Here is an 18782-nt window from a genome sequence, read left to right on the forward strand (position 1 = left end):
GAGGATTTCTTCAGGTAATCTTGTATAGAACAAATAGCCTGCAATACATTCTTATCCATTACTTGATAATAAAAACATATTTTTTGTCTATGAGACTTTTGGATAAAGAGGCCTGAAGTCTGTTTTGTTTTTTAGTAAAGGAAATAATTTATTTGTTGAGGAAGAGAAAGGAATGTCTGAAGATGATGTGTCTGCACAAGCACAGGCCCAAGGTGCATCCGTGTTCCCTCTGGCCAGGAGCAGTTGCCTGGGGAAGAGCACAGGGTTGGGCCCCCACGTGCTGAATGCTGTTCCAAATCCAGTGGTCTCAGGCTGATGGGCTTCATCCAGGGGGTTTTTGCATTAGCTGTTAGCTGATCCTTCTTCCATGAGTTTTTCTGAGCCCTATTTGAAACTAACTTCTCTTATCCATGATATCCGAGGAGAAAAGGTGATTTTAGTTTTTAACATCGTGTTGCATGACTGGTTTTTTTTTATTTCCATTTTATGTCAACTTGGCTCAGTTTGTGTGGGGAGAGGCAGTGGACAGCTATTTCCTATTTGCTTTCTCTGTGCCTCTAAAGATTTTGTAGCTCTCTGCTGTCTCTTTTCCTGACTGAAGAGTTTTGGTATGTTCAGATGCTTCCCATATGGAAGGCATTTTGTGATTTTAATCGCCCTCACTACTCTTGTTTTACCTTTTCCAGAACAGAAGAATAGCAAATGACCCCACAACATCAACAATAAAAAAACTGAACAGTTCTTCCTGAACTTCTCATAGTATGATTTTCCCAGAATTTCCAGGTTTTAATGTTAGGGAAATTGCTTTTACTGTTGGCTGTTCGCCAGTGGGAACATGGAGCAACATGTCCATGATGGAGAACAGTAAAATTAAGTTGTCGGTAATTTTGTGTTTCATAACAGTGGGCAGTTGATTTTTTATGAGACTCCATGCAGGGTTTTGACGTATTTTGCTTCAACTTCACTGTAGAAGAGAAATGCTTCAACTTTTCTTTTGTCTTTTTACTAAGCATCCCCTCTAAGAGCAGGTTAAAAATAGGATTTAATTGTATTTTGATTGGACTTTGCTGTAAATTTATTTTTTCCGTTGAAAAGGCAGTAGTTAAAAGACAAAACATGCTGATTAGTGTTTGGTAATTTTTTGTAATGTTTCTTTCAAGACAGTTATAAGGTTTGTCATTGTAGCCTGTGGAGATGGTCAGTTCTCTGCATACCTGCTGGCAGAATACTGTGAGTCTAGAAATGGTGTGTCATCTTCTTCTGTTAATTAAGTGTTTATGCTTGGATGGTGATGAATAACCTAATGGTGGTAGACCACAGAGTACCAAGTGATTACTTCAGAAAAAAAGGAAAACAAATTTATTATTTATCTCTGCATGTATGTGTTACCTAATGCATATCATTACCTAACAACATTTTAGGAATAAGAAAGAATAATAACTTGAAACAACACAGGTGTTGAATAGCTTGTTATATTATGATAGTATTTGACAATTGTATTTCTGAAAAGGAAATGGAGTTTACATACATGTTTATTAATCACAGCTTTCTTAATGACTGGATTTTTAGTATAAATGATATTTTGAAGTCCACTTGCAAGAAAAAATAATTCACATTTTTGCAAACTCTATACTGGAAAAAATGAAATCTAAGCTGAATAAAATATATATTCATGCCATAAACTTCAAATTAAGACATTGTTGGAGCATTCATCATATCTTTGTGATTCAATAAAGGGGATACTAAGAAATGGCAAAGCAGTCTCATTGACTGATGTCCTACCTAAAACTGTGAAACTGTGTATTGGCAGAAGAGCAAGATTGGCGATGCCAGGATGAGTTATTCAACTTGTAGCAGAAGTTAAGCAGCCAAGTCAAGTGTTGAAAACTTGATCTTTACTTAGACCCCAGGAAAGTAAAAGTGAACAAAATGAAAGAACAATAAGAATTTCTTGCTAAGAATCCTAAACTGAAGGAAAACACCAGCAAAATAAGGCAAGAGTGCAGAATTAGCAGTCAGGCTGATATAACTCAGCAGCATTTCTTTCCTTCACTCATCTTTCTCTACTAATATTTGATTTTTTAAAAAGGTGCAAGCAAAGCTAAAAGGACAAATCAAAGATTTTCCTCAGTTTAAAGCAGTGTTTTGTTTTTTGCAGATAAAAATTGTAAATAATTCCAGAAGGAAATAAGGTAATATCTTTCCTTCCTTCCCGATGTGCACAAAGGAGAGTAGGAAAACATTCCTGAATACCAAAATCAGCTAGGGTTGGAGACAGGAAAAAAATAACCCTTTTCAAACCAAAATCAAATACAGTAGCTTGAGAAAGACTCAGAAGCAACCCTGTCTTCTTAACCTATTTCCTTAGGAATAAGTTTAGCCTTTTTTTTTTTAGAAATCTTGTGTTGTACACTTCCTTACTCTCTCATAGGGAGATTCTTGGTATGCCTTGATGTTTATTTGAAAATGAGTGACAAAATGTTTGAATGTTGATTCCAGAAATGCTTCTGATTCTCTTTAAAATATTGCTTTTATTGTGTGAATAGAGTAAGTAGTTGTTCTTTTAAAAGACAAAATCGACACAATTTCAGTGGATTTTTGAACTTACAACCCCTGTACTGCATTACCCTACTCTACCCTGGCCTTTTCTATAGTTGTGCCTTCTCATGTGACCAAAATAGCATGGATACTTGTGGTCAGAAGAAAATAAAATGATGATACAGCAAGGAGTCCAAGCACTGTGTTTCCTGGCACACGATTCTTTCAGATATATTGATGAAGTACAGGCTGTTTTACTGTGCATTCTCCTTCTTGCTCATGGAATCATTTAGGCTGGAAAAGACCTTTAAGGTCATCGAGTCCAGCTGTTAATTTTTAATTTTTAAATGTTCGTAGTTCTTGATCTGTGTATCCAAAATCATCTTTAAGATTTGTAATTGTAGATCCTTGTAGAATAATTTGTTTAAGTACAGATTTCTGCCAACATCAAACCAGGCATTGGTGGTGTCAGCTTGCTGACACTATGAAACCAGGCTGCTGGAGGGCCGAAAATCTGGTTTGTAGTAAGAGTAACTGATCAGAGAATCTGCTGTACCTTCCACTTGTGGTTTGCTTGCCTTGCTATGTACCATATAGAGACATCTGTTGGGAGCCAAACAGGAAGGCAAAAAAACAGCGTAATTTATGTAAGTAGGAGCACGTGCAAATATATTTATCGTTTATCCTACAAATGGATCCCTTCTCTTTCTTCTATTCTGTCCAAAGCTTTATGTGGTTAAAAATTATGTAAATTTATTTGTTTGGTTAGATTTCTCATAATAACTTAGTTCAAAATACTCCTTTTTAAATCTAACCATTTATTGACTGAAGAATTTTAGTATCTGGGAGGGGTAGCAGGCACATAAATTTGGAGTGCATACAACTTTCAGTGATGTCCTTTAAAGTAAAGGCATAACAGCAGCTGCTGTGCAGGTGGTGAATGTTGCCAGTGGAATTTATTTATGACCAACTGCGTTCCCTTCGACACCAAATGCTCTGTCTGTCTGTCTTGAACAATTGCAGTGTTTAAAAAGAAAAAGGGGGAATTATGAGGAAGAGGACTTAGGAGTAGGATAAATGCAGTTTTTACTTATGATCAAGGAAGTATTCGAATCTTCTTTCTAGGTGCTGAAAAATTAGATTTCTGGGTTTTTATCATATGATTGACAGAATACTGTTAATATACTCTTTTTCAGGCGTTAGATTTGAAGTAGATATAAATGTAAGCAGCTTTTGATGGTACAGATGTTTTAAGTTACTTTGCAAATGTATTTGGCAAGTATGTCTTTTTTATTTGTAAGAAGTATGAATACAAAAGTAACATCAACCTGTTTGGAGAAGGCTTTCTAAATTATTTGACAAACAGGTACACTTCAACCCTGGACTTAAGTGTATTGAAAGTACTCAGTTTCCAAATGTGAGTTCTTAGGTGTTTAGAAATACCAAGTGCAGCCTTGCTCAGAATAGGGTATAAAATATAAAATATATTTCACTTCTTTGGTTGTTTTTTTCTAAATTGGAACTGCAAGACAGAAGAACATCTCTTGGCTGGGGGTGTTGGGCTTTGGTGGTTTGGTTTTGTTTGGGGTTTTTTTTAGCACATCTTAAAGCATATGGTATATATGGAATCTTACAGCATATGTTCTGGGAGTGCATCATAGGTTACTTAAGAGATTAATTTTTTTCTCTTATTTTCTAATAGCTCTTTTCAGTACTTTGTATACTGATACAGCTTTCCGTAGTCTTGGCAGCAGCTACAGATGCAGAAAAGTGCATTAAGGTTTGGGTCAGTGTCCCTTGAGGATTGTTTCTTGCTCTGTATTAGTGAGATCTTTCTTACTTCAGCTAGCAGGCAGGAGCTTTTCCATAACTTGATATTCTTTGAAAAGTATTTCTTCTCAGTTGTGCTCAAGAAGATGGGTCTAACATCTTATTTGCTTGTCAGGAGTTTTAAAAGCTTGCCAGTATCCAGTTATAAACGTTATGTATCTTTTCCAAGCTGTGTCAGTGAGTAAGTCCAAATTCACTTGAGACCTGCTTTTGGTTTGGTCAGGTGCCTCTCTGTCCACGGCTCCCTGTGGTCCTGTGGGGGATATGAAAAATGGCAGTGAGAACATGAGATGCTTCACTGGTATTTCCCAAAGCATTTTTTCATCCCCTCTGGAGGGCTGGGTGACCCCTGTGAGGAAGCTCTTCACCAAGTGTGGTCTCTCTTCTATTTTCAGGCCAGAGCCTCAACAGAAAGCTCCCTCTGCACCTCCACCTCCACCCCCGCCCCCACCTCCGCCCCTGCCGGAGCCCACCCCACCAGAGCCAGAGGAGGAGATTTTGGGGTCCGACGATGAGGAGCAAGAGGATCCCGCAGATTACTGTAAAGGTGTGTGCAGTTCACCCCTGTTGGTGAGGGTGAACGTTGCAGTGCGAGTCTTAGTTACGGCTCTTGGGAGATTTTTAATTATGGCATTTATTTATACTAGAATTAGGAACAACTACTCATTTCAGGTCCAGATGCATAATTGTCTTCAGCTGTAGTTTTTTACTTAGCCATAGCTTTATGCATTTTGTAATAAATATACAAATACCCCATCCCTCTTCTCCTCCTGATGTCCTAGTTAAAAGAATAGAGAAGAAAGTTTTCTTGACTGATGTGAGTTGTAAGAGGAACAAAAACACCCCAACCAAGACAAACAACCCCTCTCACTCCAAAAAGTTCTAAAATGCCTTGATGCCTTTAACAACATTACTTACATTTATTTTGTAAACTGTATCTTTTTTTCCTCTTCTTTTCTTACCTACACTATCCTGAGATGTTACATGATACTTTTCCACATGCTGTCTTTCACAGCCTTCAGCATTGTCTGAGGCTCTCTACATCTTCATTTTATCTCAATTTCCTTAATTTCTCTATTTGCTGTATTAATTTTTTAATTATTGTTAAACACATAAAAGTGTGACTGCAGTACAATAGTGTTGATACTTAAGTTTATTTTAATGTCACTGCTAAAGTTGTACGTCTGTTCCCATTAGGGTAAAATGTATACTGTACTTAAACGAAAACCCATAAATAACAGGTCTATCAACTCTCGGTTTTCTATCGTTGTAGATTTCAAGAATATAAATATACTTTAGGAAACTAACTTGAAGTTTTATCACTTCAGATTAATGCTTTTGAACAGCCGAAAAGCACTCTATGCACGCTGACTATATCTGGTATTCTGTATTCCTCATACCAAGAAACACTTCCTATGTCAAATATCATAAAGTCTTACTTAATCAGGAGTTTCTGTGCAAGCCTGGAGATGTGCTATTTTAAGAAACCTCTCTCCCAGCCTGGAATAAATGTTTTGTATTTTCAGATTTAACAGTGGAAAGTGACTATTTCATTTTGGTGTAAAAGTTTTATTAATATATGACATTTCAAATGTGTAAGTGGCTTACAAATGCCAGTAATGAAAGCCAAAACCAGCGAACTCCAACTAACTGTTGAAGTCTGCAACAGGGAAAAGAAAAACGTGTCACTAAAGTATGCTCAGGTGTTTTGGTTTTTTTCTATTATTTTTGTTAAAACACATTTGCTCCTTAAGATAACTGTCTTGGTATCTCTAACATCTTCCATCAGTGAGTAAGGATTTGTTTAAACATCTGTTTACTTGTAAAGTCTGTATTTCCTTGAGATTAAGCATTTCAAGGCCTCAACTTAATTCCTTCCTGAAATAGGGGCTGCGTTTAATTTCAAACAATCCATTGTTGTCTCTGTTCCAGTATCTCTTGCAAAATGCCACCATCTGCAGAAGTTAGATCACAAAACAAAACAATAGTCCTAAGTTGACAGCCTGCTTATGAGTTACGTGTTTAACTAGAGCAGGTCAGGAGTGAGATCTGTATGCTTTTAAAATAAACTACGTTACACTAGTTATACTTGCAGGCTTCCTGAAAAATTATATGCATAAAAGTTCTTCTAAATTTTTCTGATCCTGAAGCTTTGAATTTTTTAAAGTATATTAAAGGTAGTTCAAGCTTTGGTTCATTTGGGATGTCATGATTGTTATTTGCTTCTACGAGAGCAGCGCTTTTGTTGTTCTGGTGGATGATTTACCTGTTTTCTGACCCTAATTTCCTGTAAGACTGAGCAGTACGTTTCCTTCTTTTAGTCTGCTGGGGTTCAGCTGACAGGAGGCTCACTATAAGGATCTGAATTGAATGGGATTGGGATGATCTGGGGCTATAGAGACTTTCTGTTTGTATATTTTATATTCAGTATAGGGAATGAATAAGTAATTTGGTAAAGAATTCCAGGGACGGCTTTTAGATACATTATTCCCGTTATTTTTGAGAGATGTTTTATTAGTTTGAATATCTTTTTCTGGTTTGGATAGCCTAATCTGTATTTACAGGGTGGTAGATAAAGATTTGGAAATTATTATTTATTTCTGGAGTGTCTCTTTTATTCCTAATTTTATCTTCAAAATGGCAGCCTTCCAGGGTTTTTGAGTGAAGCTCAGAGCATACTTTATCTCTTCTCAACCCCAGTCTGAAATTTCATAGGAGGGCAATTTTGATGAGGAGTATATAATTAATTTTTTTAATGAATTTAACATATGACCTGTTAACTTCCTGTTGAGTATTTTTGTTACTAATTTTATTTTTAAGGGTATGTTACTGTGTGCTAGGCTTGCATCTTGACCATGTACCATGGTGGTTAGTAAATAGTCACTGTAGGTTTTTTTAATCAGGAGGTTGGATCTGTTGGAATCAGCACCTGATGTGAAAGACTGCTTTTGGCCATCTGTGTAAAACAGACTAACCTCTGTTCCCTGGGTGCTTCCCCCAGGGCCTGTTTAAATCTGTGACGTGACTTCTGTTTGTATCACTGAATTTATATTAAATACTTCTCAAATATTTATTTGTATAAGGAATGGAAATATCAGAAGTCCAACTACATAATTTTTCAGGGGGTACTTAGACAGTGAAGCAAGTTTTTCTTCTTCTGTGTAAAGCCTTGAAACACTTGGCGAATTTTTTCAAGAGCCTGTTGTGTCATGGATGTAATTGGAATTTTTTGCTTCTCTGATCATCTTCCTTGCCCCCTGGAGATGTCTCCCATTCATCCCGCTCACAAAGGGAATAATTCCCTATACAAACATGGAACGAGCCAGCTACAATTACCAATACATTCAGGAGGCATTCAGGAATAATGATCTCATTTTTCTGACCCTCTTCCTTGCGTGCATGTAGCTAGCTAGATGTGAGAGAGACTTTTTTTTTCCTGTGTGTGCTGCAGTGAATAGTACAACAGGTTTGTTTTTTTTGTTACATTATCAGCAGTGCCACTTATACATTGTATATTTTCCAATGCCTGTATTTTTTTCCCAAAAGTACATAATTTTTCCCAAACAGCTAATTTTTCATAGGTGTTTTCGTGTTACTGTTTTTAGAAATACTTTCTGTATCACGAAGAACTGAAATAATTCCATTCATTACATTCAGGATGACAGCAGTTTTTAAAATGCATTTAACTGTGTTACTACCTGATTGTCCACAAGCCTGTAAGTGCATATGTTGCTGATATGAACGATCAGGGAGTAATGTGTACAGGAGTGGTAACTGATTATTTCCAAAACTGCTTCTGTTGTGGCTTAGGACAGTGGAAAGTATCTTCTGAAATATATATACTCAGAGAATATGCTGCCACTGTTGGCATCTGTCACATATGCTGGTGTATTGCTATAATTAGTTGTGACAGTGGTGTGGGGACCAAAATAACGTGGGGTTTACATATATAGTATTGTTACGCTTGCAACACGTAGAGTTTGCTAAAATAACGTATCAACCCTCAATTTATTTATTTGACTTTAGTGTCTTTGATTTCCCCTGTGTGGTGTTTTCTTTTCTGTCTGTGATGGGAAGAAATTATCAGAAGTTTTTGATTACTTTGAAGCACAAGTATGACAAAAGCTGCCTTACAAGGCAGTTGTTCACCGAAACTACTCTTAGAAACATGTTTTTACCTGTATTTAAAGTCTTCATCGTTGAGTGTTATGCTGTTAACATGTTAAAAAAGCATCTGTTTTGTTTAGTGCAAAAAAATTATTTCTGGACATTGTTTTGTATACTTGAAGGCCCACATCCTTCTGGCAGTGAAAAAGACTGCATGAATTGTGAGTGCTTTACATCTGAAGTCATTTAACTGTCAGAGAATGACTTAATAGAACTGGATATTTAGGAAAATTCTCAAGTGTTCCAGAAATAATTGTATTGTTGAATTTTGAAATCTGTTTTCAAACAATAGAGAGGTATTAAAACTAGGTGTTAAAATAATTTTATTTTTTTTAAATCCTATCTGTTTGCAAAGAAAAAGTTATTATATAGAGAATAATGTTTCATACTTCACACTGTTCTCGTGCAATGATAAATGCAGCAAGAACTCAGTTCAGAAGAAATGATCCTGTGATGGTGAATTATGTGGAAGTCTCTTACATAAATTTTGCTATCAGGTCATCAGACTTGATTAATCTCACAAATGCAAACCTTTTCAGTAATGGAAAGGTAGAATTTCTGTATCTTGTCTTAACCTTCCACTCTATGACTTCATAATCCTGGATAGAGTTTTATGGAAAAAATTTACCAAATAGTAAAATTTTCTTTGTTTGTTTTAGAACAGTCAATAGCTGTCTTAAATAATGATTATATTTATCCAGATTGTTAAATATCTTCATCAGCTGTTACGAGAAGGATGGTTAAAAAGACAAAATTCTAATTTTTCTGTCAGTGTGGATTCACATATGTGTGTTTATTCAGCAGAATTTCTCTAATAATTAAACTGCAGTAGACTTGGGCTTCATATGTGGCTGATACTGTTTCTTTTTACAAATGGACAGCATAATAGACAACACTTACTCTCAGTAAGTCCCTGTCCCCCTCCTTTCCTGGAGAGTAACACAGGTGAGGTGTTCCAAAAGTGATCTGTTTTTTTCTTTGGAAATAAGGAGTTCCTGCTTGGCAATGTGCGCATCCTTACCGAGGTTGGCACAGTAGGAGGTATCTTTTTAGGTTGCTAGGTGAGGTGCCCTGGCAGCTTTCATGAACACTTGCTTCCCAGTGATGGAGGAATGGGGAGTTCTTCCCCTGAGGGCGGTCCTGAGACTTAATCCTAGTCTGGATCCCTGTGTCTCAGTCCCCCTGTAATGCCTTGTACTGTTCATGGACCAGGGCCTTCTTTTTCCTTTGCACTTTTTTATCTGCAAATATTGGTGTCTGTACACCAAATGATTTGTGAAATGAAATGTTGTGTGTGATAGTAAGTGTGCAGTTCTCATGGGTTAAGAGTATAAAGATTGTTCTTATATCAGGGTCTTCATAGATTTGTGCAGAATTCTCATGGAAAAGATGTAACTTCCTCACCTTAGTTCTAGGCTAAGGGAGCTGAGAGTGCTCTGTCCGTGCTGCCTGTGCACATCAGACTCATTCTGGTGCCTGGTGGGCAGGGAGGGAGTGGGGACCTGCGCTGCCCTTCTGAAATTGTTGCTGTCACTTGGCTCAGACCTGCCCTGCCAAGACAAACACTTGTGAGTACTGCTTCCCTGATGAAGCAGGTTGGAGCTGTTGGAGTCTCTGGCAGTGGGATCATGTATGGGAGCCTGGGCAGCTGCAGTCATGTTGGATGGGTCAGCTTTGGTTGAAGCTGTGAGCAAGGCTCCAAGTGTCTGCTGTTTGCTAAGCTTGAAGTTACACCTTAACATACATAGATCAAAGCTATGTGTGTTTTAGAGTTTGTTAGACATACCAACATCTAACACAATACTTTATTTAAACTTTATCCTTCTGTTGAATATGTAATCTTTAGAATTCTGTTGTACAGTTGTGTTAAATTTATTAATCTGCTCTGGAAGCATTTGAGAGAAGTTTATAAATAAATCCTTGAGCTTCTGTTAAGGCAGAAGATGTTATTAGCAGGAAAAAAATATAAATATATCCAGATTTGACATCACACTTCCACAGATAAAAGGAGATAAGAGAGACATCCCTGTTTCAAATCCAAGGAATTAAGTTATAAATTCACATTGTTGTCTTAACTGGGTATCAGTTCTAGCAAGATTTTCAGGGGCTTTCAAAACAAATATAGCAACTTAGATTGCATTCTGAGGTTTTCCTGATTCCAAATGGAATAGTCAGTAGTGGAGGATCCTGCCAAAGGACAGCTGGGCATGACATCGTGAAGGACCAGAAAGAGACAAAGAAGTGATTCCTTGACAGCTGCTCTGAGTCTGCTGCTGGTGATGTCCTGGAGGGTTCATAGTGCAGCTTTATTATTTGTTTGCAATTTAGGCAGAATTGTGGATGTTATTGTTGGTGTGTTAAGGTCTGAATAAAAATCCTATGTGATCACTGGCTTCCCTGTGTTTGACTGGGAGGAGGAATGCCTCTTAAGACACAAAGGAAATAAAAGGTTTCATTACACCTCCTCACACTGTCTACAAACCTGAGCTCCAGCCTGCTCTATCCTGTCAGCCTTTCTGTCTCATGGGGCTTTGGAGGACCTGTGTATTGGTGGAAGTTAGGACTGCAGACTTCAGTAATTAAAGAGCATTTCAGACAAAGTCCATAGCTGCCTGCTCTCTCTTCCTCACTGTAAAACCCTCAGACATGAGAAAAATGTGTTGCTGCTGTGGGTCATGAGCCAAGCAGAAGAGCAGCAATAAGGTCTGCATTGTTCTTAACATTTTCTCAGGAAGTATTTTATTGCTGCTTTTATTACTAGAAAGCAAATGGGAATTAAAACAATCTCTGTTGAGATTCTGCAATCATCCAAAGTATGTTGATTGGAGAAGCTTCAAATATGATAAAGAAATAATGTAGATCTCTTCTGTACTGTCTGTGAAGTGGAAGATAAGCCTGAGGAAGTACAGAACAGATGGTAATATTACCATAAATAAAAGCCATAAGAGAGATGGGTGAATAAACTCTACAGTAGTTACAGGACATGAGTTTTTTCCCTCCAGGCCAAGCAAGGCAGAATTTTTGACATTAAAGTTTTCTTTAGATTTTCTATTTATAGTACAGGACAATTTGAGAAGGAAAATTTATGGTACAAGAATGACTTGAAAACCTGGGAATTATTGTTGTTTTCTGAATATTCTTTTTCTACTCATTTTTTCATGAAAGGAGGCTATCATCCAGTGAAAATTGGTGATCTTTTCAATGGCCGGTATCATGTTATTAGAAAGTTAGGATGGGGACACTTCTCTACAGTCTGGCTATGCTGGGATATGCAGTAAGAAAACCATTTATTTCCATACACTTTTTTTCTTAATATGTTACTTTATTTTGTCTACAGTAACTTTTGTTTTACATGCATGATAAAGTTATGTAAATGTTTGCTATTGTTTTATGCAGAGAGATGACTACAGTCGTATTTTGATTAAGGGTATAGTTTATAAAAGCTCTCAGAATAAATGTAATTGTATTTTCTTTGACAAATTAGCTTTGCTTATTGAATTCTCGTGTTTTGAACATGTGAGAATAAGCTAATGTTTTTATATCTGTTGTATCTTTAATAAAAAAATATAATATACTTTGATTAAATGATAAAATGTGTAAGCAGATTCCTCTTCTAAAGACATTAGCACCAAGACAACAAAATATTCAATTAATTAGGCTTTTAACAGTACTGTTAAAAGTTCTTGTTAAGTGTAATTTTGGTATTTTCTGTCAGAATACATAAAACTATGAAGTTTTCTATTTAAAATTTCCCAACCTTCAAAGCATGTTTGTATTAGCTCAGAGCGTGTGTTAAAAATGTTTCTGTTCTTTTCAAGGGGAAAAAGGTTTGTTGCAATGAAAGTTGTAAAAAGTGCCCAGCATTATACAGAGACAGCCTTGGATGAAATAAAGTTGCTCAAATGTGTAAGTACCACTCTTGCAATACAGTGTTCAGTACCAATACTACTAATAATAACCTAACAAATTAGTATTTTAAAGTGAATTTTTTCCTAAAATGTCAGTGTTTGCATTATTGGTTTAGGTTCGTGAAAGTGACCCTAATGACCCCAACAAGGACATGGTTGTACAGCTAATCGATGACTTCAAAATTTCTGGAATGAATGGAATTCGTATCCTTTTGAAAACGTGGCATCTTCATTAAAAATGGTCTATTAGCTCTGGATTTTTTTCTAGTTAGTATTACTTTAAATATGTAAAGTAGAAACACCAAAATATAAGTAGATGCAAAGAGTAGTCCGGTGTGTAATGCACTCCCTGGAGTGAAAGTAGCCTAGCTTTTCTAAACATAATGCAAAATTAAAAAAAAAAAACACATGAATCCTGTCATGGTGTGGTAGAACTACAGATAGTTTGCTTTAAAACTAGAATTTTAATGAAAAATTTGTAATAACTGAAGCTTACAAGAAATATTGTTTTGTTCTAGACTGATAAAGTGTGAAGAAGCTGGTTTCTGTTTTCTTGTGGGAAGTGGGAGGATGTGGAGGTCCTTGTCTTGTTCATGTGATCATCTTTTGGCCAGGTGTTAACGTTGTTTTGGAAAAGTTGTAAAGCTTTACCTTCAAATGCTTCCTTTAAAAAAAAAGGAGGGGGAGAGGAAAGGAGAGAGACAAAAGTAAAATATGACTGAATATTGTTCTTGGGGAAAATTTGTGAATATATTTGATTTTAGAATTGAGCTAAACTGAGTTATCCTTGCTAATTACATATTTTAGCAGCTTATTATATTACTGTGCTTTCATGAACTGTTATAACTGCTATTTATATATATGCTTGTTGTGTTTTGGAGCCCTGATAGCAGACCTCATTGTTCATGGTGTCATACCACCAGACAGAGACAGTTCTTCCTCTAGAGAGCTTCATACTGCATTTTGGTGATGTGCCTTCAGTCTTCAGCAGATCAGATTAAGGTGGCTTTCACCAGCTCTCATCTTCTAGGAGAGGAATGTAGGTGACTTCTCAGTAAATGTGAATGCTCACTAGCAAGCATCCTTCCAAAGTGTGCACAGTTTTCATCTCATTCATCTGTCTCTTGAGATTAGTTATGGGGCCTTTGGGTATGTGGTGAGTGAGAATGACAGTGTGGGGTCAGGTATTCTCAGTTATAGACTGATGTTAACTCCTTTTCCCCAGTTTGATTTGTTCTGTGGTTGCGTCAGTGGTCAGCTACCATGGTGGAAAGGTGCTTAAATGTAAGTGAAATTAGTATAGTCTGCTTTTTTCCCCTGAGTTTTATTATCAAATTAGAAAGAATTAAACCATACAGTTGCTAGTAGTAATTTCAAACTGAATATAAATGGTGATCAAAGAAATAATGCTTAACACAGCAAAGAACTCTGGGTCAGGTTTCTTGATGCTGCTGTTGTGCTACCAGAAAATAGGTTTAATTTATGAGTTTAGATGCTTATGAAGAAGTAATTTATAAATACCTGTATTTTGTCTAACTATTCACAAAAATATAATGTGGCTAAAGTACTTCAGGTCTTCAGCTGACAGCTGTACAATTGAGGAATAATTAAAGTTATTTTTAGAAATCAAAAATTTCTATTAACTGTTTTTATTGTAAAACACTATTATGAAATAGGGAATAAGAAAATGCATTCATAATTATACATAGAAATAACTTTTACCTGTTTATCAGAGCAGTTTCCCAGTAATGTTCTTAAATTCTTGCTAAGATTCACATGTATGTATACAACTGTATTAAAGGTGAGAACCCTTTCTAGGTGTGAAGAGTAGATTTTGTTAGTGATAATATTTTGAAAGCACATCCAGACTTGTATCTTTTTCAAATATAGCACTTACATTGACAAAGCCAAAAGAGATCATGTGCTAAGGGTTCAGGTAGCTTTGTATTAGCAGATTAAAATTGGACACCTGGTGTCGATTTATTCTATTACAGTTTACTTGTTGAAAACTCTGGCAGTATAGAAGTTTTATTGTGGAAGGCAAATGCTCTTGCCTTACTGAGAAGTAGATTTTCCAGACAAGTACCAGTATACAGGATGAGCTGATACTGGACTCAGATTTGAATTGCAGCTGTCTGAAGGCTGCCAATAAAAATAGGATGCCAGGTATCTTATGTATCCTGAGTTATTTGAGCAGTGGTTGTTTGCATTAATTATTTGATCAACTTGTTTTTACCTTCTAGGGAAAATAATCTTTGGTGCATATTCTCTTGGGAGGGAGCAGGTAATTGATTTTAATGTTTTGCTGCTGTTTACATTTTTAAATGCCATATCAGTGCTACATTAGTGTCATTGAGTTGAACAGGTTGAGAGAAATAGAGTAATTTAAGATTTTTTCCATGGTCTTCTGTTTCCGGCTTCCTTTGGGCAAGTCACTAAAGATCTGTTCCTTGACTATAAATTAAAACAACATATGCTTCTTAGAGGCTTAATTATTGGTTATGGATTACATTTAGAAGTTAAAGCAAGACAGAAGAGTGGTGGGTGAATCCTTTGGATGGTTAATATCATGAAATGTCATGGAGCTTCCAAGCAGGGAAAATTATCAAGAACAGTGTAGAACAGAGCTGGGAATGTGCAAAGCCATTGGCCTGCACTGTGTATCTGCAAACAGTCATCTTTCTCCTAGGAGCTGTAATAAGTGTTTATATACAGAGGAATTTCAATAATGTGTGTTATGCTCCATTAGACTGAAAATTTTTTAGTTACTTGTATATTTTAAAAAGATGGGAGTTACGATTTTGTCATGAAATAACAGAATTCCAGAACTTGGGCACTGCGGTGTTTTCAGTAAGGTAGATTATTATGTTTGTTTGCACTGGATATTTATTAGAGCCTTAATAAAGGTTCATTTGAGTGTAGCTTTTTTTTAAGTAAAGATCAGATAATCACATAATGGAACAAGAGTTTGGAGAGACAAGTGACACAATAAAGAAGGAAACATTCCCACATTATAATGATTATAATAAATGCATCTTCAGAGAATATACAGCATTAATTAAATGCCATGGCACCTAAATGCTCTCAATCCAGAAAAAGCTGAAATACCTCCTGAAGTCTTTTGTGTTGGTACTAGAGCGTTATTTCATTTAGCTTAACTAGCCTTTAACCCTCACCTAAATGCTCCTAGAATGTGTGTTTGTAGATAGATAGTTACAGGTAGGATTTGAGTCAAGAAGGAACAGCTCTCAGTACTTAAGCCTGTCAGCTGGTTAATGTTATGTTTGCTCTCACTTTTGCTGCTTTGCTTAGTTTCCCCCTTTCAGACATCCCCCATGTTGCTTTGAAGAGCATTCCACAAGAGGCATGTCCACTGGATGGGTTTATTTTTGCTGGAGGACTTTTTGGACCTACTCACCTGTCAGGATGTTGGTGCTGTAGGAGGGTCCTGAGGCTTGAAAGGCTAGTTTCCTAATAGTTAATGCATAGTATTTCCCAGACTCTTGGTTGTGGACAGTCTGGCTTACAGGTAATGTTTTTGAGAACAGGATAGTAAATCAGACAACAGTCACATTTTCGCATGCCTGCTCCCAACACTGAGCCTGCTCTGTGTCTTCTTCCCATTCCAGTTGTCTCTCCAGTACTGAGTGTGCCTTGACTTTGTCAGAGTCCTCCCAGCAAAATGTTGCAATCTTTTTTCAGGTAGACATCACTTCTCTTTCTTATGACCCTCGTTCTTTTTGTCTGCCATTACTCTTACATCTTACTTCTTGGTGCCCTCCTGTTTCAGTCATTCACTTCCCTGCAGCCCTTTTTCTTCTGGTTACTGGCAAGACTTAACACTTCTGTAAGTGTGAGGAATGGCAGGAATGTGCACTGAAGAATCTGCAGCAGCAGTGGTCTGAAGTACTGTGGGTGGGTGTCCTAAATTTCGTTTCTGAATGTTGCAGTGTCTTGCCTTTATGAAATCTGTGTTGCTGTAGCTTTGCAGCTTCCCTGCGTGGGCTCAGTTAATAAGCCTTGCAGAGCTGATGTGCTCTGCTGATCCTTTATGAAGGCTGGGTGCTCTACTAGTGACTTCTGTTCATTGTGGGGTACGGAAACCAAGACTGCTTCCTCTTCTGAATGAATAGAGTTTTGTAATGTTCTAAGTAGACCTGATTGGTGTGATTGGGAAATGACTATTCAGTGTCTCCTCTAATACAGGAATTCAGGAACATAAAGCGAGGTGAAGTTTAGCAGCAGTTTCGTTACAGTTCTTCACAAGGTGCTTTGACCAGTCTTTAGAGCTTTTACCTTTGGTCTAATTTCAGTATAGGGAATGTGGATTTTAAAACTTGAGTTATCTTTATGTGTGTCAGTAGGTACTTGAGAAGAATGTAAATGATAAACTGACAAGATAAGTCTCATTTTGACACAAGTTAAGATGATGACTCAAGATCATTGCCAAGACTCTAGTTAATGAAACTTAGAGAAGTTAGGTGAGGTTTCTCCACTAACAGTGTGGTTCCATATGAATGGTCTCTGAGATAGTTCAGCTGAATTCATTGAGATTTTCCTGCAGTATACATCAATTAATTAATTTTCTGTTATTTGTATTACATTATTCTTTGCAAGGTTATAGTATTGTATAGTTAAGATTTAAGCATCCTTTCTGATTTCCAGGGACATTAAGGTCATTCCCAGTTTATGTCTGAGGATTAATTCTGTATAGTCATACTGTATAACTTCTTGTCAGTGTTGTGGTTGGTTAAAAGTAAAATTAGCTTTAATATCTGAAGAGCTTCTCAATAGAAAGATAATCTACCCAGGTATAAGTGTAAAATCACTTACCTTAGTAAGCCTTTGAATCACAAATTACAGGAAGTTCCTGCACCTTGTTTTTTTCCTAATAATCTTCCCTAATAATCTGCTGTTGGTCTCTGTCAGTGGCCAGTAGTAAATGCTGGGTCACATTAAATATTTTGGCACTGTAGGTTGTAAGAGATCCATTCCCTTACTACTCTGGTATTTGTTGTCAAGTAATTCTTAATTGAACCTAATAAGGATTTTTAGTGTGGTTCATTTTCTAAAACACTGTTGCTGCGCACTTTTGTTATTAAAACCTCCTATGCAGATAATTTAAAATTTATTAGAAACTAGAGATAATAGGCCAAATCAGTACTTTTAAGTGTTTCAAAGAGAACAAAAATGAATTAGTTACTTTTTACAGTTACTTATTTAATTGTTCATCCTGGTGCTGTTGTTAACATGTAGAAATAATGGATAAGATTCGCGTAATTAAAATGTTTTACTTTAATTTGTTCTGCAGTTGGGCACTGGTTTTGTATGTGTTTATATATAATTGAAATGAGGTACCAAAGCATATACCATGTTCTGCTCACTTTAGGGGTAACTGTTTTCCCTCTAAACCGGGTGATGATTGCTTTAGCCAGTACGCAAGCAAATGTCTGTGTTGATCTCATCAACAAGTTTATTTGGAAATTATCCTTAATTAAATCCCAGATGTCTGTATGGTTTTTGAAGTACTTGGACATCATCTTCTAAAATGGATAATCAAGTCCAACTATCAAGGCCTTCCTATCCGTTGTGTAAAAAGTATAATTCGACAGGTAAGATTTGTTAATAATCAGGTTTATTTAATAAATAGGTTTACTTATGTAACTGAATTAGGTTTTGCCACCATTGTTAACAATTTGAAGGTTAGAATTATGATATTTGAACTGAACTCTTACTAATTAATATCTAAGATAAGATCATTTTATTGGTATTCTCAGGGGTTTGCAAGAGTATCTTTCTGGGTAGCCTGCACTTCCACATGCTGGTGGGTTTTTGGGGAGTTGTGTTGTGTTTTTTTAATCAAGGTTTTCCACTGATAAAGGAGTTTCCTGAGCTGCTTTAGAAAAAAAGTTGAAGCAATGAGTCTTTCTTCATGGATGTAAGGATATTCATATTAAATTGTAGTTTTGGTTGACATGTCATGCTTTTTAAATATATCGTCAGAACTGTGGGAAATAATACATTATGATGATGAGGATGATGATGAAGAACAAAAATTGTATCTCTCTGAAAAACAGATTATAAATGAAAATAACCTATTCTTTGAAAAATTGCTGTCTGTCTGTATTTAAGTTTTTGTAGAGTCAGAGTTTTAAAAAGGTGAAACGCTTCAGAACATTCCACTAGGAAGTGTTCTTTCAAAATATGTTCTTTTGCTATGCTATGAAAATCAAGTTGCTGAGAGATGATTGTAAGGAGAAATAGTGCTTCAGCAAGGAAAAAGCATATGTCATAGAGTCATCTATGTTGGAAAAGAGTTGAAGATCATCAGTTCCAACT

General features: G+C 36.4%; 1 protein-coding gene across 6 annotated transcripts in view; it reads left to right on the forward strand.

Moving 5' to 3' along the window:
• The window catches only part of SRPK2 (SRSF protein kinase 2), a 139416-nt gene that overhangs the window by 89651 nt on the left and 30983 nt on the right, over window positions 1-18782 (forward strand). For all 6 annotated transcript variants that reach the window (XM_027679373.1, XM_027679374.1, XM_027679369.1 and 3 more), the window contains 5 exons: window positions 4764-4915; window positions 11701-11809; window positions 12354-12441; window positions 12560-12647; window positions 17949-18055. In XM_027679373.1, coding sequence (XP_027535174.1) covers window positions 4764-4915; window positions 11701-11809; window positions 12354-12441; window positions 12560-12647; window positions 17949-18055 — 544 coding nt within the window. The remainder of the gene's footprint in view (window positions 1-4763; window positions 4916-11700; window positions 11810-12353; window positions 12442-12559; window positions 12648-17948; window positions 18056-18782) is intronic.

This window comes from Neopelma chrysocephalum, unplaced genomic scaffold (assembly GCF_003984885.1).
Source record: "Neopelma chrysocephalum unplaced genomic scaffold, ASM398488v2 Primary Assembly neopelma1_45, whole genome shotgun sequence".
Taxonomy (NCBI): Eukaryota; Metazoa; Chordata; class Aves; order Passeriformes; family Pipridae; genus Neopelma; species Neopelma chrysocephalum.